The sequence below is a fragment of the Schistocerca serialis genome, chromosome 6, assembly GCF_023864345.2.
Source record: "Schistocerca serialis cubense isolate TAMUIC-IGC-003099 chromosome 6, iqSchSeri2.2, whole genome shotgun sequence".
In the NCBI taxonomy this organism is placed as follows: domain Eukaryota; kingdom Metazoa; phylum Arthropoda; class Insecta; order Orthoptera; family Acrididae; genus Schistocerca; species Schistocerca serialis.
The window spans coordinates 131,094,345-131,117,210 of record NC_064643.1 but is presented as its reverse complement, the minus strand read 5'-3'; the positions used below and the strand labels follow the sequence as shown (position 1 = coordinate 131,117,210).

Here is a 22,866-nt window from a genome sequence, read left to right as displayed (position 1 = left end):
GTAAACACAGTGTAAAGATAATGTAAACATAAACAACAAACTGTACAGACCCTGAGTCGTTTCCAAATAAACTTATTATTTTAATAGAAATTTATGTTATTTCATAGAGATACAAAATTATCCATTTTAAACCATTGTTGATGAATACGTATGCTTTATACAGCTTCAAAAATGGTTCAAATGGCTCTGTGCACTATGGGACTTAACATCTATGGTCATCAGTCCCCTAGAACTTAGAACTACTTAAACCTAACTAACCTAAGGACAGCACACAACACCCAGCCATCACGAGGCAGAGAAAATACCTGACCCCGCCGGGAATCGAAACCGGGAACCCGGGCGTGGGAAGCGAGAACGCTACCGCACGACCACGAGATACGGGCTTTATACAGCTACTTACCGTAAAGTCACTGCCATTTTTTCGTCGGCTTCTATTGGAGTTTGCACTGCACTGGTAGCTGTTCCTGCTATATCTTCTCTCACCAGACTTAAAACAAAATCGAACTGAGATGGGTTAAGTCTAAAGAAATTTCTGAACCTCTCTTCATCGTTTCGGAAGTGACCGGTTACTAAGTTAGCATAAATTCCTTCACTTTTCCGTGTTTGGAAAATGCTGTGGGGACAAGATCTTGTAAGCATTGCAATAATTTCCTCTTCTTCTTCCTCGTCCACCAAAAAACCTACAATAGTATTACCATCCATGTTGCGAACTCGCGTGCGTGTTGCTTTCACAGAGGTAACTCACTGAGTGGCGTGGCCGCTGCGGTCAGCAGTCTCAACGAAGTACACAGGCAGTGACGGTCGCCAGTTACGGCTGGCAGGTACTGCCCGACGCTACGGCGGGCAGTCGCAGCGAAATAGTACCTTACGGTTAGTTACATGGAAGCCAGTGGTCGACTTGGGGCTATTGGGGAGAATTCTGAGAAAGTGTAGCTCATCGACAAAGGGGACTGTGTACAGAACACTCGTGCGGCCCATTCTTGATTACCACTCGAGTGTTTGGGATCCCCATCAGGTCGGATTAGAGGAAGACGTCGGAGGAATTCAGAGGAGTGCTCCTGCATTTGTTGCCGTTATGTTCGATCAGCACCTGAGTGTTATCGAAATGCTTCGAGAGCTCAAATGGGAATCGAAGTTCTTTTCGTGAAACATTACTGAAAAAATTTAGAGAACAGGCATTTGCAGCTGACTGCAGAACAATTCTACTTCTGCCACTGTATATGCTTACTTCATTTTTCAGGGCGCACCCAGGACATTTTACCGAATTGTTTTCGGCTCAGTCCAGGACACCGTTTTGAAATTGCTTACAAGTCGTAACGGCTTACTGAAACATTTATTCAGTTGTATTTTTTACTATACTGTACATAACAATAACTGCCTCGGTTTTGGTTCTAGCAAATGAAAATTTTGTGTCTTATAACTTTTTAACTACTTTATATGTTCACTCTTATACTTTGAAACTTAGCTCGTGCTTAGCAGTGTGGTGTAAAAATATAGCCTCTTTAGCAGCACACTTCAGATCACAGTTAATCCCATATTCACCATTAAAAAATTTTTCTATGTTTGTCGAAGCAGCAGCATTAATAGGCCTCCTATGTGTAGCTATTTTCATGTGGTCTTTCATTCTATAGTTACCTTTATGCACAACAGAAAATTCTTCAGTACACAGTTGTCAATAAACAAGTTAATTGTTACTGTCACTGCACAGTTTCAAAAATTTATATTTCTGTTGCAGCTTAACATTAAACATACACTTTCTTTTGGCCATTGCTGAACGACAAGACGAAATGCAGAGTAGAGACAAAATGATTAAAATTGGGTGGACGAGTTACTGCACACAGTGCCCCTGTTGTGTTGGCAAACGATTAAGTGAAAAGTTGTGGCGGAACTGGTAGCCACGCCTCTCCATTGACGTTAGCATTTGCCCCAAGGTCGACTGAAAGATGTCGAACATATAGGTATAAGAAGTTCCTTACCAGCCATTAATTCTAAAACCCTGGACAATTTAGCAACCTTGGATATTAGCTTGGACAGAAATAAAAAACCACGACTGGCCAGGCTTCTCTCAGATGTGTGGTAAGTCTATCAACGTAAGTTCACCAGAGAAAAAATTAGTCATCCCTCTAGCTACCATTACAAGCATAATAGCGGGTAATTACGCTCCTGGCGTTGATAACCACGTGGATTCGGTTAGGAAGTGAGTCCACAAGGCTGTACAGGCACATTGTATCCAGGTTAAGCTACTCTCTGAAGATTTGACTGCACAGTTCCACCAAACTGCGGCGTGCATGTCACGCAGAAATTTTTGAGGTTCAAGTCAGGTGATTTTGCAAGCCAATCAAGAATAGTATACGCTACACTCTTCCCAGCACACTTAGATTTACACAAATGAGCTGTCACCCTCTCCCCCTTCAAGGCCAAGATCAAGCTTATATGATAGCGGATCCAACATGTACGAGTAATATGGTGTGCAAGTGTTCAGAAAACCAATTACGTATTATTTCAGCCCGATGAACTTTGTTGTTGTCGTCTTTACGTGTCTGTGTCAGCAGTTTGCTCTTGCGAGACGACCGACTGCAAATGTTCATTGCATGCAGTTCCCAGGGCAATGTTCTCTTGCTGCCAGATTGGAATGGGCCCTTATTCACTGCTTGCAGCAATTTCTGTAGGTTTTAGAAGAAATTTTGATTCAAAAGTAGTGAAATGCGTCTCTTGTTGTTTTAAGTCAGAATCTTCTTTCTATCACAATTCTGATGTCGTGTTTCGTGGCTACTTGTGTTGCATCACTTCTTATAGACACGTTCAAGAGTCTGCAATGAAACACCAACAATTGAGCCACTTCAGACACTGTTTGGCCACGAGCATGGCCAAAGACAACTGTCCATTTATGCCAGTCTGTTAAGTCCTTACATTTACCCATGTTCCTGTACATGTCCACTTGCAACATAAATGTCTCACTTATCGCCAGTGCCTTGTGCTCACATGGGTGTGAGTACGCTTGAGCATGTGACTCCATGGCTGCGCCATCTGTAGAGGCTTAACGATTCATCGGTGCGCGCGCACTGGGGTGACTAATTTTTTTGGCCAGAGAGTGTGCCATGCCCGTAATTATTGAGAAGAGAAGATAAATAAATTAGGGAGAGTGGAAAAGGAAATGGGCTGACCTTTTTTGGGTTATCAGTCTTCTGATTGGTCTGAGGCGGCCCGGCACGAAATCCTTTCCTGTGCCAACCTCCTCATCTCAGAATAGCACTTGCAACCTACGTCCTCAGTTACTTGCTGGATGTATTCCAATCTCTGCCTTCCTCTATGGTTTTTGCCTTCTACAGTTTCCTCTAATGCTGTGGAAGTTCTTCCCCCATTTTTTAACAGCTCTCCTATCATACTGTCCCTTCTTCTTGTCAGTGCTTTCCGCATGTTCCTTTCCTCTCCGATTCTGCGCAGAACGTCCTTATTCCTTACCTTCACCTAATTTTCAACATTCGTCTGTAGCACCACATTTCAAATGCTTAGATTTTCTTCTGCTCAGGTTTTCCCGCAGTCCATGTTTCACTACCATGCAATGGTTTACTCCAGGCATACATTCTTACAAATTTCTTCCTCAAATTAAGGCCGATATTTGATATTAGTAGACTTCTCTTGGCCAGGAATGCCTTTTTTTGCCATTGCGAGTCTACTTTTGACGTCCTCCTTCCTCCGTCCATCATTGGTTATTTTACTGCCTAGGTAGCAGAATTCCTTAACTTCATCTACTTCGTGACCATCAATCCTGATGTTAAGTTTCTCACTGTTCTCATTTCTACTACTTCTTGTTACCTTCGTCTTTTTTCGATTTACTCACAATCCATACAGTGTACTCGTTAGATTGTTCATTCCGTTCAGCAGATGATGTAATTCTTCTTCACTATCACTCAGGATAGCAATGTCATCAGCAAATCGTACATTGATATCCTTTCACCTTGCATTTTACTTCCACTCCTGAACCTTCTTTTATTTCTATCATTGCTTCCTTGATGTACAGATTGAACAGTAGGGACGAAGACTAAATCCTTGTCTTACACCCTTTTTAATACGAACACTTTTTTCTTGCTCCACCACTCTTATTATTCGCTCTTGGCTGTTGTACATATTGTATACGAGACGTCTTTTATTCATATTTTTCTCAGAATTTCGAACATATTGCACCATTTGACATTGTCAAACGCTTTTCCCGCGTCGACAAATTCTATAAAAGTGTATTGATTTTTCTTTAGTCTTATTCCTATTGTTGTTGTTGTTGTGGTCTTCAGTCCTGAGACTGGTTTGATGCACATCTCCATGCTACTCTACCCTGTGCAAGCTTCTTCATCTCCCAGTACCTACTGCAACCTACATCCTTCTGAATCTGCTTAGTGTATTCATCTCTTGGTCTCCCCCTACGATTTTTACTCTCCACGCTGCCCTCCAATACTAAATTGGTGAAGCCTTGATGCCTCAGAACATGTCCTACCAACCGGTCTCTTCTTCTAGTCAAGTTGTGCCACAAACTCCTCCCCAATCCTATTCAATACCTCCTCATTAGTTATGTTATCTACCCATCTAATGTTCAGCATTCTTCTGTAGCACCACATTTCGAAAGCTTCTATTCTCTTCTTGTCTAAACTATTTATCGTCCAAGTTTCACTTCCATACAAGGCTACACTCCATACAAATACTTTCAGAAACGACTTCCTGACACTTAAATCTATACTCGATGTTAACAAATTTCTCTTCTTCAGAAACGCTTTCCTTGCCATTGTCAGTCTACATTTTAAATCCTCTCTACTTCGACCATCATCAATTATTTTGCTCCCCAAATAGCAGAACTCATTTACTACTTTAGGCGTCTCATTTGCTAATCAAATTCCCTCAGAATCACCCGACTACATTCCATCATCCCCGTTTTGCTTCTGTTGATGTTCATCTTATATCCTCCTTTCAAGAGACTGTCCATTCCGTTAAACTGCCCTTCCAAGTCCTTTGCTGTCTCTGACATGATTTTAATATCTACTCCGAATTTTTCTTTTTTTTCCTTTACTCCTTGCTCAATATACAGATTGAATAACATTGGGGACATTGTATTACCTGTCTCACTCCCTTCCTAACCACTGCTTCCCTTTCATGTTCCTCGACTCTTATAACTGCCATATGGTTTCTGTACAAATTGTAAATAGCCTTTCGCTCCCTGTATTTTACTCCTGCCACCTTCAGACTTGGAAAGAGAGTATACCAGTCAACATTGTCAAAAGCTTGCTCTAAGTCTACAAATGCTAGAATCGTAGGTTTGCCTTTCCTTAATCTATTTTCTAAGGTAAGTCGTAGGGTCAGTATTGCCTCACGTGTTCCAACATTTCTACGGAACCCAAACTGATCTTCCCCGAGGTCGGCTTCTACCAGTTTTTCCATCCGTCTGTAAAGAATTCGCGTTAGTATATTGCAGCCATAACTTATTACACTGATAGCTGGGTAATTTTCACATCTGTCAACACCTACTTTCTTTGGAATTGGGATTATTATATTCTTCTTGACGTCTGAGGGTATTTCGCCTGTCTCATACATCTTGCTCACTAGATCGTAGAGTTTTGTTAGGCGTGGCTTTCCCAAGTCCGTCAGTAGTTCTAATGGAATGTTGTCTACTCCTGGGGCCTTGTTTCGACTCAGTTCTTTCAGTGCTCTGTGAAACTCTTCTCGCAGTATCATACCTCCCATTCCATCTTCATCTACGTTATCTTCCATTTCTATAACATTGTCCTCAAGTACATCGCCCTTGTACAGATCCTCTATGTACTCCTTCCACCATTCTGCTTTCCCTTCTTTGCTTAGAACTGGGTTCCCATCTGAGCTCTTGATATTCATACAAGTGGTTCTCTTTTCTCCAAAGGTCTCTTTAATTTTCCTGTAGGCAGTATCTATCTTACCCCTAGTGAGATAAGCCTCTACATCCTTACATTTGTCCTCTAGCCATCCCTGCTTACCCATTTTGCACTTCCTATGGATCTCACTTTGAGACGTTTGTATTCCTTTTTGCCTGCTTCGTTTACTACATTTTTATATTTTCTCCTTTCATCAGTTAAATTCAATATCCGTTCTGTTACCCAAGGATTTGTGTTAGCCCTCGTCTTTTTACTTACTTGATCCTCTGCTGCCTTCACTGCTTCATCCTTCAACGCTACCCATTCTTCTCCTACTGTAATTCTTTCCCCCATTCTTGTCAATTGTTCCCTTATGCTCTCCCTGAAACTTTGTACAACCTCTGGTTTAGTCAGTTTATCCAGGTCCCATCTCCTTAAATTCCCACCTTTTTGCAATTTCTTCAGTTTTAATTTACAGTTCGTAACCAATATATTGTGGTCAGAGTCCACATCTGCCCCTGGAAATTTCCTACATTTAAAACCTGGTTCCTAAATCTCCGTCTTACCATTATATAATCTATCTGATACCTTTTAGTATCTCCAGGATTCTTCCATGTATACAACCTTCTTTTATGACTCTTGAACGAAGTGTTAGCTATGATTAAGTTGTGCTCTGTGCAAAATTCTACCAGGCGGCTTCCTCATCCATTTCTTCCCCCCAATCCATATTCACCTACGACGTTTCCTTCTCTTCCCTTTCCTACTATCGAGTTTCAGTCACCCATGACTATTAAATTTTCGTCTCCCTCAACTATCTGAATAATTTCTTTTATCTCGTCATACAATTCATCAATCTCTTCGTCATCTGCAGAGCTAGTTGGCATATAAACTTGTACTACTGTAGTAGGCGCGGGCTTCGTGTCTATCTTGGCCACAATAATGCGTTCACTATGCTGTTTGTAGTATCTTACCCGCACTCCTATTTTTTTATTCATTATTAAACCTACTCCTGCATTACCCCTATTTGATTTTGTATTTATAACCCTGTATTCGCCTGACCAAAAGTCTTGTTCTTCCTGCCACCAATCTTCACTAATTCCCACTATATCTAACATTAACCAATCCATTTTCCTTTTTAAATTTTCTAACCTACCTGCCCGTAGAACGCCAGTTTTCTTTCTCCTGATAACGACGTCCTCTTGAGTAGTCCCCGCCCGGAGATCCGAATGGGGGTATATTTTATCTCTGGAATATTTTACCCAAGAGGACTCTATCATCATTTAACCACACAGTAAAGCTGCATGCCCTCGGGAAAAATTATGGCTGTTATTCCCATTATCAATTACAATGTCAGAATTGCCTCTCTGGTGCCTTTACGTTTCCTGAATGTCAGATCCCTTAATCGGGCAGGTAGGTTAGAAAATTTAAAAAGGGAAATGGATAGGTTAAAGCTAGACATAGTGGGAATTAGTGAAGTTTGGTGACAGGAAGAACAAGACTTCTGGTCAGGTGAATACAGGTTTATAAAAACAAAATCAAATAGGGGTAATGCAGGAGTAGGTTTAATAATGAATAAAAAAATAGGAGTGCGGGTAAGCTACTGCAAACAGCATAGTGAACGCATTATTGTGGTCAAGACAGATACGAAGTCCACGCCTACAACAGTAGTACAAGTTTATATGCCAACTAGCTCTGCAGATGACGAAGAGATTGATGAAATGTATGATGAGATAAAAGAAATTATTCAGATAGTGAAGGGAGACGAAAATTTAATAGTCATGGGTGACTGAAACTCGATAGTAGGAAGAGGAAGAGAAGGAAACGTAGTAGGTGCATATGGATTTGGGGGGGGGGGGGGGGGGGCGGGAAGAAATGAAAGAGGAAGCTGTCCATTATAATTATCCGGGCTGTTATGCCGTGGTCGGTTGATGAATTCTGTGTCGATTCCCAACGTTTCGTCTCCGACTGCGGGAGACATCTTCAAGGGGGTCCGTAGCTCAATGGAAGGTCCAACACACCCACTGGTTCGCTACTGACTGCCGCTAAATTCCGTGTCCGCGCGCTCCCACGCCGCGGCGTGACGTCACGTGTTTTGAAAACGTCAGTGCAATTGGCCGCTGTCCGTCGCCGTCGATCGCCGTTGCCATCACCCAGTAGTGGGCGGGTGGTACACATCTTCTTTAACACCGGCATCCATATGCCGTTTAATTTCACACCCTCCTCCTTACGGTTGAAATTATTTGAGTGTTTAGCGATTTCGATTGTCTCCCTGTAGAGCCTTTCGTAATATCCGCTTGTGGCCGCTAGTACTTGCGTCTCCTCGAAACGAATATTGTGGTTCCCTGGCTGGAAAGCATGCTCCGAAACAGCTGATCGTTCCGTTTCTCCCCTTCTGCAATTTCCCTTATGCTCTTCCAAACGTTTAGAAACAGTTCTTTTAGTGGTACCCACATAAACACCACCACAGCTGCATGGGATCCTATACACTCCAGCTTTTTACAGTGGTTTGCGAGAGTCCCTGGCAGGCTTAAGGTATTCCTGTATCTTCCTGGTGGGTCTGTAAATTACCGTAATATTCCGCTTCGTCAAGATCCTCCCTATTCTTTCCGTTACATTTTTAACAAACGGCAGGAAAACCTTAGATTTTGCAGTAGCTCTCTTTCCAATTCTGAAGGTGGCAGGGGTAAAATACAGGGAGCGAAAGGCTATTTACAATTTGTACAGAAACCAGATGGCAGTTATAAGAGTCGAGGGACATGAAAGGGAAGCAGTGGTTGGGAAGGGAGTGAGACAGGTATGTAGCCTCCCCCGATGTTATTCAATATGTGTATTGAGCATGCAGTAAAGGAAACAAAAGAAAAATTTCAAGTACGAATTAAAATCCATGGAGAAGATGACATTGTAATAGTGTCAGAGACAGCAAAGGATCTGGAAGAGCAGTTAAGATGAACATCAACAAAAGCAAAACGAGGATAATGGAACGTAGTCAAATTAAATCGGGTGATACTGCGGGAACTAGATTAGGAAATGAGACGCCTAAAGTAGTAAATGAGTTCTGCTATTTGGGGAGCAAAATAACTGATGATGGTCGAAGTAGAGAGGATATAAAATGTAGACTGACAATGGCACGGAAAGCGTTTCTGAGGAGCAACAATTTGTTAACATCGAGTATAGATTTAAGTGTCAGGAAGTCGTTTCTGTAAGTATTTGTATGGAGTGTAGCCATGTATGGAAGTGAAACGTGGACGATAAATAGTTTAGACAAGAAGAGAATAGAAGCTTTCGAAATGTGGTGCTACAGAAGAATGCTGAAGAGTAGATGGGTAGATCACATAACTAATGAGGAGGTATTGAATAGAAGTGGAGAGAAGAATTTGTGGCACAACTTGGAGAAGGGGTTGGTAGGGCATATTCTGAGGCATCAAGGGATCACCAATTAAGTATTGGAGGGCAGCGTGGAGGGTAAAAATCGTAGAGGGAGACCTGGAGATGGATACACTAAACATATTCAGAAAGATGTAGGTCGCAGTAGGTACTGGGAGATGAAGAAGCTTGCACAGGGTAGAGTAGCATGGAGAGCTGCATAAAACCAGTCTCTGGACTGAACACCACCACAACAACAACAACAACAAAGCCAAACTGATCGTCATCTAGCGCATCCTCAATTTTATTTTCCATTCTTCTCTATGTTATTCTTGGAAGCAACTTGGATGCATGAGCTATTAAGCTGATTGTGCGATAATTCTGGCACTTGTCAGCTCTTGCCGTCTTCGGAGTTGTGTGGATGATTTGAGATGGTATGTCAGCAGACTCGTACACACCAACGTGAATAGTCTTTTTTTCTGCCAGTTCCCCCAATTATTTTAGAAATTCTGATGGCTCTTCTGCCTTATTTGATCTTAAGTTCTCCAAAGCTCTTTTAAATTCTCATTCTCATACTGGATCCCCTATCTCTTCTAAATTGACTCGTGTTTCTTCTTCTATCACACCAGACAAATATGCCGCCTCATAGAAGCTTTCAACGTATTCTTTCCGCCTATCCGCCCTCTCCTCTGCATTTAACAGTGGAAATCCCGTTGCATTCCTAATGTTACCACCCTTGCTTTTAATGTCACTAATAGTTGTTTTGACTTTCCTGTATGCTGAATCAGTCCTTCCACCAATCATTTCTTTTACGATTTCTTCACGTTTTTCATTAGTTATTTCTTCTTAGCTTCCCTGCACTTCCTATTTATTTCGTTGCTCAGCGACTTGTATTTATGTATTCCTGAGTTTCCCAGAACACTTTTGTACTTCCTCTTTTCAACTATCAACTGAAGTACATCTTCAGTTATCTACGGTTTCTTCCCAGTCTATAGCAGATAATTTCAAGCGGAGTGACTTACAATGAGAAATCTTTCCCGCAGGAGGATCGTACAAACATACCGCCGTTTGAGTCTCGTACAGATTCCCGTATGGACGACATAGTGATAGACATCCCCAGGGTTGTGAAGCAGCCTAATGGGTTGAAAATAAATAAATCGCCAGGTCCTGATGGGATTCCAGTTCGGTTTTAGAAAGACTCTACTGCATTGGCTCTTTACTTATCTTGCATTTATCGCGAATCTCTTGCCCAACGTAAAGTCCCGAGCGACTGGAAAAAAGCGTAGGTGACGCCTGTATATAAGAAGGGTAGAAGGACGGATCCTCAAAATTGCAGACCAACATCCTTAACATCGGTTTGTTGCAGGATTCTCGAACATATTCTCAGTTCGAATATAATGGATTTCCTTGAGACAGAGAAGTTGCTGTCCATGCATCAGCACGGCTTTAGAAAGGATCGCTCCTGCGAAACGCAACTCGCCCTTTTTTCACATGATATCTTGCGAACCATGGATGAAGGGTATCAGACGGATGCCATATTCCTTGACTTCCGGAAAGCGTTTGACTACAGACTCCTAACTAAGGTACGAGCATATGGGATTGGTTCCCAAGTATGTGAGTGGCTCGAAGACTTCTTAAGAAATAGAACCCAGTACGTTGTCCTCGATGGTGAGTGTTCATCAGCGGTGAGGATATCATCTGGAGTGCCCCAGGGAAGTGTGGTAGGTCCGCTGTTGTTTTCTATCTACATAAATGATCTTTTGGATAGGGTGGACAGCAATGTGCGACTGTTTGCTGATGATTATGTGGTGTACGGGAAGGTGTCGTCGTTGAGTGACTGTAGGAGGATACAAGATGACTTGGACAGGATTTGTGATTGGTCTAAAGAATGGCAGCTAACTCTAAATATAGATAAATGTAAATTAATGCAGAGGAATAGCAGAAGAATCCTGTAATGTTTGAATACTCCATTAGTAGTGTAGTGCTTGACACAGTCATGTCGATTAAATATTTGGGCGTAACATTGCAGAGCGATATGAAGTGGGACAAGCATGTAATTGCAGTTGTGGGGAAGGCGGATAGTCGTCTACGGTTCATTGGTACAGTTTTGGGAAGACGTGGTTCATCTGTAAAGGAGACCGCTTATAAAACACTAATACGACCTATTCATGAGTACTGCTCGAGCGTTTGGGAAACCTATCAGGTCGGATTTAGGGAGGACATAGAAGGAATTCAGAGGTGGGCTGCTAGTTTTGTTGCTTGTAGGTTTGATCATCATGCGAGTGTTACGGAAATGCTTCAGAAACTCGGGTGGGAGTCTCTGGAGGAAAGGAGGCGTTCTTTTCGTGAATCGCTACTGAGGAAATTTAGAGAACCAGCATTTGGGGCTGACTGCAGTACAATTTTACTGCCACCAACTTACATTTCGCGGAAAGACCACAAAGATAAGATAAGAGATATTAAGGCTCGTACAGAGGCATATAGGCAGTCATTTTTCCCTCGTTCTGTTTTGGAGTGGAACAGGGATAGAAGATGCTAGTTGTGGTACGAGGTACCCTCCGCCACGCACCGTATGGTGGATTGCGGAGTATGTATGTAGATGTAGATGAATGCCATAAGGTACCCTTCCCACCTCCCCCGGCACGGACCGTATGGAGGTTTCCGCACCTTCAGGATGTATATGTAGATATGTGACAGGTGTTAGCCACTGGATTTGCAGGTTGCATGTGGACAGACAGTGAACCAGGGAGCGGCTGTCTGCTTGCAGCGTGGGTGTCGCTGAGCGTGCAGAGTGGCTGGCGGCAGCTGTGGGCCCTGCGGGCGCCCGCGGGCTCGGTGTCCTGCCTGGAGGCGCTGCGGCTGCTCAGCACGCTGTGGGTGGTGACGCTGCACAAGATGATCATCGAGGCGCAGCAGCCGGCCGCCAACAAGACCGCCGCCGCGAAGGTAGGCTACCCATCACAACAGTCAGGTGCCTCAGCTGGCGCTGCCTACGTAGAGCTGCGCATCACCCGCCACACTCACAGTGGTGTGGCTGATGTTTGCCACTGGCACTCAGCTACTCATGTTGCACATGTGCACACCGAACTTGCCTCTTATGGTGTCCGTTGCCATTCTGAGAGGAGGTTTGCACGATCATACACAGTGTGTTTCAAAAAGAATGATCTGTTGTAGAATTTTAGAACATGTTTTTTGCTCGCTATCATGTCATTGCTGGAAACCCAGAATCTCCTCTGTAGGAATCAACATGGATTCCAGAAACAGCGATCGTGTGAGACCGAACTCGCTGTATTTGTTCATGAGACCCAGAAAATATTAGATACAGGCTCCCAGGTAGATGCTATTTTTCTTGACTTCTGGAAGGCGTTCGATACAGTTCCGCACTGTCGCCTGATAAACAAAGTAAGAGCCTACGGAATATCAGACCAGCTGTGTGGCTGGATTGAAGAGTTTTTAGCAAACAGAACACAGCATGTTGTTATCAATGGAGAGACGTCTACAGACGTTAAAGTAACCTCTGGCGTGCCACAGGGGAGTGTTATGGGACCATTGCTTTTCACAATATATATAAATGACCTAGTAGATAGCGTCAGAAGTTGCGTGTGGCTTTTCGTGAATGATGCTGTAGTATACAGAGAAGTTGCAGCATTAGAAAATTGCAGCGAAATGCAGGAAAATCTGCAGCGGATAGGCACTTGGTGCAGGCAGTGGCAACTGACCCTTAACATAGACAAATGTAATGTATTGCGAATACATAGAAAGAAGGATCCTTTATTTTATGATTATATGATAGCGGAACAAACACTGGTAGCAGTTACTTCTGTAAAATATCTGGGAGTATGCGCACGGAACGATTTGAAGTGCAATGATCATATAAAATTAATTGTTGATAAGGCGGGCACCAGGTTGAGATTCATTGGGAGAGTCCTTAGAAAATGTAGTCCATCAACAAAGGGGGTGGCTTACAAAACACGCGTTCGACCTATACTTGAGTATTGATCATCAGTGTGGGATCTGGACCAGGTCAGGATGACGGAGAAGATAGAGAAGATCCAAAGAAGAGCGGCGCGTTTCGTCACAGGGTTATTTGGCAATCATGATAGCGTTATGGAGATGTTTAGCAAACTCAAGTGGTAGACTCTGCAAGAGAGGCGCTCTGCATCGCGGTGTAGCTTGCTGTCCAGGTTTCGAGAGGGTGCGTTTCTGGATGAGGTATCCATTATATTGCTTCCCCCTACTTATACCTCCCGAGGAGATCACGAATGTAAAATTAGAGAGATTCGAGCGCGCACGGAGGCTTTCCGGCAGTCCGTCTTCCCGCGAACCATACGCTACTGGAACAGGAAAGGAAGGTAATGACAGTGGCACGTAAAGTGCCCTCCGCCACACACCGTTGGGTGGCTTGCGGAGTATAAATGTAGTTGTAGATGTAGACGGTAATACGAGGGTGGTATGAAAAGTTCTCGGAATTACCATGAGAGGTCAGCGATAGCGCAACGAGCTGTTCACGTGATATTTATTGTACTGTTGCCCATAAACACATGCCACGTCAGTGCACTTGGAAGAGAGCTGGGGTGGTGAGGTAGCTCTGTTGTTGTTCCTGTGTAGTGATTTGTGAAGATGCAAAAAAATTGAAATTCGATCAGTGATTAAATACTTTGTAAAGAAAGGTATGAAAGCAAAGGACATTCATGCCGATTTCCATAATACACTGGAGGACTCTGCTCCTTCATATTCAGCTGTTGCCAAGTGGACAAATGAATTTAAATTTTGTCGGGAGAGTTTAGATGATGATCCATGCAGTGGTCGGACAATCTGTGTCACTACTCCAGAAACCACTGCAAAAGTGCACAAAACTGTCATGGAGGATCGCCAATTGAAGGAGCGTGGAACTGCTCACGCTTGCAGATGTCACCTGAAAGGGTGCATCACATTTTAACTGAAATGAAAAAAACATCTGCGAGATGGGTGCCGCGACTCTTCACTCTGGATCTAAAACGCATGAGAATGGATATATCGGAACAATGTTTGTCCCGTTTTAGAAGAAACGAACAAGAATTTTTGCGCCGTTTTGTGACCTCAGATGAAACCTGGGTGCACTACTATACCGCAGGGACAAAACAACAGTCAAAGCAGTTGAAACATGCTGATTCTCTGCCACCAAAGAAAGCAAAGACAATTCCTTTCGTGAGGAAGGTCATGGGCCTCAGTGTTCTGGGATGTGAAAGGCATTCTGTTTGTAGATTACCTCCCCACTGGGAAAACGATTACTGGAGAATACTATGCTAACCTCCTGGACAAATTGAAACAAAAGATACGCGAGAAAAGGTCAGGTTTAGCAAGGAAGAAAGTCATCTTCCATCAAGACAATGCCCGCCCTCACACATGTGCCGTCATTCACCTGATATGGCTCCGTCAGACTTCCATCTCTTCCCAAAACTCAAAATTTTTGTTGGTGGACGAAGATTCACTTGAAACGAAGGATTGATAACCGGAGTTGACAACTTATTTTGCAGGCCTGGAGGAAACTCACTTTCAAGATGGGATGAAGACACTAGAACATCGTTGGACCAAGTGCATTAATCTACAAGGAGACTACATTGAAATATGAAAAAAGTTTCAGTGATGTAAGTCCTTTTTTTTTTTCTATTCCGTTCCGAGAACTTTCCAAACCACCCTCGGAATTAACAGATATGGGACTTGACAACAATAAAATGTGTATTGTTTGAATGGGCGCAGCCTATAGTTTCAGAAAATTACCGTTAGATGTCAGTTTGTAGTCACTCAGAATTGTAATGGCATTTTGTCCGCTGCAGTGTGGAAAGAGTGTGTCAGTGATTTCGGTCCAGCGTGCTTTTCGTCGGCGTTTTGGCATTGATCCGTCTGCACCCAGAAACGTTCGTCGTTGGTATCGCCAGTCTGAAGAGACTGGATGCCGATGCTAAGGAAAAGTCGAGTTCACCTTCTCTTTTGTGGAATGCACTGTGACTGGCATGAGCTATCTTCAAATGGTGCAGAATTGGCTTTTTCCACAACTTCAGGAGGACTCGACTTCATTTTCCAACAGGATTGAGCTCCACCACACTGGCACAACAAAGTACGTCAGTTTCTGAATGACATTGCCAAAACGCTGGATAGGGCACACAGGACCCGGAGACACAGCCCTACATTTTTGGTTTCCAAGATCTCCAGACATGACTCCACATTTTTGTTGATATCAGAAGGAAAGTGAGTTCATCTCCCCTTTACCTCGTGACGTAGAAGAAGTGAAGAACACAATAACAGCCGCCTTAATTTCTGTAAAACCAGGTACATCGTGTCAAGTTTACGATGAATTTAGCTATCGTCTAGATGTTGTCTGTGCTGTCGCTGGTGAACGTATAGAGCATTTGTAATAGCACAGCTAAAACTTTAGGATATTGTGAGAATTTTGCATTGTACCTCATGTTTGTAGTATTATGTTTTTATCAATAAATATGCAGTTTTTAAATCACGTCATTGTTTTTGAAACACCCTGTACTTTTTTGAGACTGCAGCATCGGACAGAGCCAGGTTGTATGTGCGCCAGATGATACATCAGATCAATAGACCACCTATGCCTGAGGTACAGACAGGCTTTCCATTTTACATTCGAAAGCCAGGGTGCTATTCCAATGTTGGAGAGCCTCGGCAATACAGACGATTTAAGAATGTGAAATTGGGCTGAGGGCGCGAGCTGAAGGGAGACAACTGGACTAGGGTAATCTATGCAGCTGTGATAGCCAAAATGATTAGAATATCTGTCTAGTTCCAGCTGTAGCACAAATTTTTGTTCATTACTTCAGTTTCCGTCATTACCCTGTACTTCACTTACAATAAATTTGACGTTAGTCGAATGGTAAGGCCCAGGTGTTAGCCAATCAGAACTGTTTCTCGGCCTGCACGTTCTCGCTGTGTTACCAGTGCTGCAGGCATAAGCAGCAGAGGGCTAGGATAGAGTGGGAGGAGGCTAGGCGAAACACGACATAGGTGGAGGGAGGCAGGGGAGGGGTGATATTACATGGATAGACGTCCCTAGAGATGCTTCAGTCATTGCCACTACCCTCTATCGACGAAGGTGGTAACAGCGGTCAGTAAGTACTTTTTTGTTCTGGTGCTTACCCAACAGGCGCTGGCATGAGCACCTGGCACCTTCTGATCGAGTCGGGGCAACTCTGCTCCCCACCACTGACATCTGTCAGGCTGGTGGTCTAGCTGTAAGGCGTACTTGCCTGGAAACCGCGAGGTCGCGACATCGAATCCCGGCCAGACCAAATTTTCAGTATGCCTGTAATCTATTGTGAGGAGTCCCCAGCAAGGACACGTTCTCGGATTCCATCTTAAACTGTAGGTTCCTTTTTCCGGGTTGGACACCTGAGGTACACAATGTGACCAAAAGTATATGGACACTCCCAAAAACTTACGTTTTTGATATTAGGTGCATTGTGCTGGCACCTACTGCCAGGTACTCCATATCAGCGACCACAGTAGTCATTAAACATCATGAGAGAGCAAAATGGGGCGCTCCGCTAAACTCTCGGACTTCGAACGTGGTCAGGTGATTGGGTGTCACTTGCGTCATACGTCTGTGCGTGATATTTCTACACGTGTAAACATCCCTAGGGCCACTGTTTCCGATGTAATAGCGAAGTGGAAACGTGGAGGGACACCTAAATCACAAAAGCGTACAGGCAGACCTCGTCTGTTGACTGACAGAGACCACCGACAGTTGAAGAGGGTCGTAATGTGTAACCAGCAGACATCTATCCAGCCCATCACACAGGAATTCCAAACTGCATAAAGATCCACTGCAAATACTATGGCAGTTAGGCGGGAGACGAGAAAACTTGAATTTCATGGTTGACCAGCTGCTGGTAAGCCACACATCACGCCTGGTAAATGCTGAACAATGCCTCGCTTGGTGTAAAGAGCGTAAACATTGGTCGATTGAACAGTGGAAAAACGTTGTGTGGAGTGACCAATCACGGTACAGAATGTGGCGATCCGATGGCACGGTGTGGGTATGTCGAATACCCGGTGAATGTCATCTGCCAGCGTGTGTAGTGCCAACAGTGCGTTTTTTGGATGATGTCGTCCAGGATACCGAGCACCATAAATAGCACACTCCCGTTGGGCATTTTGATCACAATAGCCATATTAACACGGGTAATGTATCACGAAGCAAATACCGTCCGCACTGGCGGAATGTTACGTGATACCACGTACTTATACGTTTGTGACTATTACAGCGCCATCTATCATAAGGCGAAAAAAGTGGTCCAACTAAGACATCATATTCCTTTACGTACTACACGAATATGTAATAAAAATGGGGGTTTCTATTTTAAAAAACACACTTGATATCCGTTTGACCTATGGTAGCGCAATCTAGCGGGCCAACAATAGCGCCATCTGGTTTCTCCCTTCAAACTAGACGAGTTTCGTTCTTTGTAGTTTTATCGTTTGATGCTTATTTCGTGAGATATTTGGCCCGGTCACTATCAATGGACCACCCTGAATATACGATCTAAGCAGAAGTGGACCAAAAGTTTTATTTCAGTTTTATAGTAGAGAATCATTATTCGTAAGCAGTGATTTTTCCTTGGTATGTGAGTGGAATTACTAAGATTGACTGAGCCAGTTAATTTTAGTGTCCTGGGTAGTGTTGATTATGTTGCTCAGATAATGATATAAAAAACAATGTAGATAGTATCCGTTAGAGCTTAAAGTAGTGGAGCAACGTTTTATTAGAGTTCAACAAATATTACATGGAAGTAAAAAATAATACGTTTAAAAGTGCGAGAAGTGAGTAAGGACTTTGCGGTTCACCAGTATTACAGGCCTCACTTGACCTTAAACCTGACCTACTCTGGGGCGATCACAAGCGAATCAACCTCCTCTCTGGTGAAAACGGTAGGCGAAGGATTGCGAATAGCATTCGGTCGTGTTCGGTTCGCATTCGTCGGGTACTCACTTATGATATGCCTGTTGCTTGTCTTTCAAAATGGTTCAAATGGCTCTAAGCACTATGGGACTTAACATCTGAAGTTATCAGTCCGCTAGACTTAGAACTACTTAAACTTAACTAACCTAAGGACATCACACACATTCATGCCCGAGGCAGGATTCGAACCTGCGACCGTAGCAGCAGCGCGGTTCCAGACTGAAACGCCTAGAACCGCTCGGCCACAGCGGCCCGCGCTTGTCTTTCAGCGATGGTCAAAGTAACAGGGTGGCAACTAATCTGGAAAACGCTGAAAATCTCAAAATCTCCGGGAAACTGAACGTAATGAGGAAGTAACAGAAATTTCAGGGAATTCTGGAAGAGTCGGGGAATTCGGATATACTCTAGTATAGAGGCGGCGCGTCTTTTCAATTCCTGGGGATGACGGCAAACTGGTTACCAAAGTGATCTTATTCTCAAGTTTAACAGCTGATGAGACAAAATTTTACTATTTATTTTTCTTGAAAAGTAACTTCACAATAAATTTCATTAAATGTAAACAAATGCGAATATGTATCAATTACGCTGATTAATGTAAAACGGAAATACACAGAAGACTCATAGCTTGCGTTCAAAGGCAGCATTCATTACAATACTTATCTGTCGCTGTTGTTTTGCAAGCTTTTGATGTAATAACTGAACAAATAAAAATTGGTTTTCTATCGATCACTCTACCTCCGTTCTACCATATCATATCGCAATTTTTATCTATTACGAGTACACGTTACAGGTTGCATGTGTATTTTACGTTACCTGCGTGTGTGAAACTACTTCCTCATACATACTTTAATAAAATCTCTGCTTGCTTTGCTCATGTCACTACAAACATCAGAAACTGCCTGAGATACAGCAGCTGCTACAGTGGACTAATGGACTATTGTCTCCAGCAGGTAACAGCCAGAGTAAATGCTAACCTTTATTTGGATTCTGTAGCTCGTTGGTATCCTCCTAATTTTCCCCTCAGTTGTGATGAAAACCGACGGAGAGCACTAACCGACGTACCTACAAATACGCAAAATAATGCTAAGGAAGGATGGAGTTGCAATTCACAACTACACTTGCGAAAAAATTGAGACATTTTTCTCTCCCTACACCATTTTGACGGTTTTACCAAACACAGTGCACTCACCATGCAAAAAAATCATTTCTCAGTATCACAGATTCGCATATCGGCTATAACTGACGATGTATCTAGTGCAACCTGCGTGCCCATTACAGTACAAAGCAAAAGAGATAAAGCACTGATAGGGTTGACACGCTATCCTCGTGCTGTCGTGTTCTCTCCTGAATGAGGAACAGATGTGGGGAAGCATTGCTTTGGTCTGTCTGGATGGCATAGCTTCTCTCCGACCTGGGCAAAGTGGGTTCGACGATGGACGTCGAGATTCGGAATCGGTCATCAGGACGCCGTCAGTCGAACATTATTTTTTTATTTGACATTGAAACGCCAAATACATTGCCTGGAGAAAACAGTGAAGTAAGCAGAAGACATATTCCGATGTCAGTTTAACTTCGTACTCGCACACACCATTGGCGGGGATTTAAATAATTAGGATTGCAATACTCTGTGAGATGCCCCCCCTTCCATCCTCTTTTTTCCCCACCTCCCCTCTCTCTGCCCCATTCTCTCCCCCGAGTCCTTTTGGATTTCCCTCCTCTGCCTTTTCCCATTCCCTCTCGCGTCTGCCCTGCCCCTCTCCCCCCTTATGAGTAATCTCACTCCTTTGGTTTCCCACCCTTTTCGTTTTTTCCTCTCCTCCCTCCTTGTTTTCCCCCTCTTCCAGTTCCCTCCCCCCCCCCCCCCCCCCCCCCGGTCTGCCCTTGGCTAGGGAGTGTCATAGTGTCATCTTTGTACCGACATTTTCGTGCAGTGTTTTACAGTGAGTGTTTTACAGTGAGTGATCCGTGTTGTGTGTCTTTTGGGAAGTGTTGCGAACAGCCATCATACTGTCGCTGGGTGTGATTTTTCTATCCCTTGCAAACAGAAACCAGACTGTCGCCATGTTTTTTTAATTGTGTGTCTACTATGTTACTTGTCTGACTCCTGTGTATTTTATTAACATTGGCAACCCCTTTGCTTTCTGTTTTAACTTTCCACAATTTTCCGCCATTTTACACTTTAAGTCACCGTTTTATCGCCTGTTTTTTCTTTTTTCTTCTTCCGTTTTTAAAAAAAGTCTGTAGGCTGTAGAGCAGCGTACTAAGCTGCTGCCAGCCCGCCCCCTTCAGGGGGAATTGAAATTCAATAAAGGAAAAAAAAATCTGTGAGATTTAGAACAGCCACTTATGTGGATTAGTGTTCTTCATGTTCGGTATTATAATTGCGTAGGCTTCCGCGGCCAGAGTCAGTCGACATGTTCAGTATTGTTACCAAGCCCAGTGAGGTACATCGAAGAGCCAAAGAAATTAGTACAACTGCCTAATATCGTATATGGCTCCCTCGAGCACATCAAGGACATACTTCTATGTGACAGTATGGTGGTGCCAATTTTCAACACGACACTGCTCGTCCACACCTGGTACATGTGTCTATGAACTGCATGCATGTTGTCCAGGTAGTCTCATGGTCAGCAGGATCCCAAGATCTAATAGAAGGTGTTGGGTCCAACTCGGGTGTCCACTACAGCCCAATGCCACTGCATCGAGGATATCAAGGACCAGTTACAACAGCCGTGAGCCACCTCGCTTCAGGAGAGGATGCAGCGGCCTTATGGCACCGGTCCCAAATGACTCAGTGCATGCATCTGGGCCAGAAGGGGTGGGCTCACACTGTGAAGTTCTTTGTAAAATTGACTCAGTTTTATAATCACTGAAATAACATCACATACTTCTCAATTCGCGAAGTTTCGTTTCGTTTCCTTCTCACACCCATGACAGACGCTGAATGTACACCGTACTTTCATACTGCAACACTTCCATTTCCTTCAGTGTCGATACTTGTTCACACGTACAAGTGAATAGTGGTGAACACAAGCGAACTGTTCTCGAATGCTCGTTCACTAATGTTCGCTTCAATTCGCTCATATGTATGCAAGGCTTTCTCTCTATTTGTTGTAGTGTTGTTCGTGTTTTAAGTTGCAAGTCAAGTAAAATGGTGTACTTGAGTACAGACACAACAAACCATATACCAAATGGGGTTGGATGCACTAGCTGAGAGTATGTGATCTGGCTTTATTTATCGTCAACCTAATGACTGTCTGTTGTAGTGGACATAAGTTTAGACATTTCAAAGCACCACACACATATGCTGTTCCAATTGATTATTCCATCGTTACTGCATCCATTCTATTCAGGCAGCCCGGCCTGTGTGGCCGAGCGGTTCTAGGCGCTTCAGTCTGGAGCCGCGCGACCGCTACGGACGCAGGTTCGAATCCTGCCTCGGGCATGGATGCGTGTGATGTTCTTAGGTTAGTTAGGTTTCAGTAGTTCTAAGTTCTAGGGGACTGATAACTTCAGATGTTAAGTCCCATAGTGCTCAGAGCCATTTTTTATTCAGCAGCCATTTTTTGCCACCAACAACAGCTCCAATTCCCACGTCTTCCATCTAATTCCAGGAATGTCCCAATGTTCTGTCCTCTGTCCACCACTATACATCCTTTATACTGCTGGCAGTCTGGTACATCCTAGCCACCACCGTGCGGCTCCTCCCGTCAGAGGTTCGAGTCCTCCTTCGGGCATGGGTGTGTGTGTCGTCCTTAGCGTAAGCCAAAGTTGGATTAAATACTGTGTAAGCTTAGGGACCGATGACCGCAGCAGTTTGGTCCCACAAGTCCTTACCACAAATTTCCAGTTTCCTAGCCACCACCTCCCGTCCATCTCCTCCAGTACGCCAGTGATACAGCTTTGCAAGCCCTCCTTCCCAACGGTTCCTTCAGCCACATCTCATCCATTTCACCTCCTGGCGCAAGCAGTGGCTCCTCAGGATAAACTCATTCGAAACTCGGGTAATATTCATAGGACGATTTACCCAGAAATTCCGTCTCCATCTGTTGTGTACACAACAGTAAGGAGAGGTGGGCCACAGAGTGGTGAGGCAGCTGTCGTCGTAGGAAAGCTGAACAGGAGCTGAAATAATTACCTGAGATGTTAACACAACAAACGGAAGATGTACTTAACTTACGTTTCAACAAGTGTGTAAATACTCTTTACAAATAATACAGCAAAGAGTCCAGCAATGTCAAAGTCAACAAGGATGAGGTTCGCTATAGTAAGGCTTGAATGACGGAGTCGGAGAGACGACTAGGGGGCGTCTGCATAGCGAAGTGGCCCTGAGCGCGACTGGGCTGAGCGGCAGCTGGCGGCAGTCCGAGTACAGTATACTGCGGCAGCAGAGTACGCTCGTAGTACAGAGCCGCCTGTAGGTGAGGCCCAGCGGACGCACACCATTAGGTTTGCCAGATCTAACGCGACTGCTGTCAGCGTCATACAGCCGGCAAGACTCAGCACAACCAGGAGCACCTCCTAAGATGTACATCGTAGCCTTGGACGAAACGTCAGGGATTGAAGAGTTCCATGGACGACGGCCATACAACTCGGAAAGATTCTCAGCGGCTGATACAGAAACTTATCATTCCGTTACCAACCATGATACGCCGTGGGGTGATATCGATA

General features: G+C 43.9%; 1 protein-coding gene across 1 annotated transcript in view; it reads left to right on the top strand.

Moving 5' to 3' along the window:
* LOC126484689 (O-acyltransferase like protein-like) overlaps positions 1 to 22,866 on the top strand; it is a 199,715-nt gene that overhangs the window by 80,302 nt on the left and 96,547 nt on the right. The window contains exon 5 of the mRNA XM_050108284.1: positions 11,953 to 12,179. Coding sequence (XP_049964241.1) covers positions 11,953 to 12,179 — 227 coding nt within the window. The remainder of the gene's footprint in view (positions 1 to 11,952; positions 12,180 to 22,866) is intronic.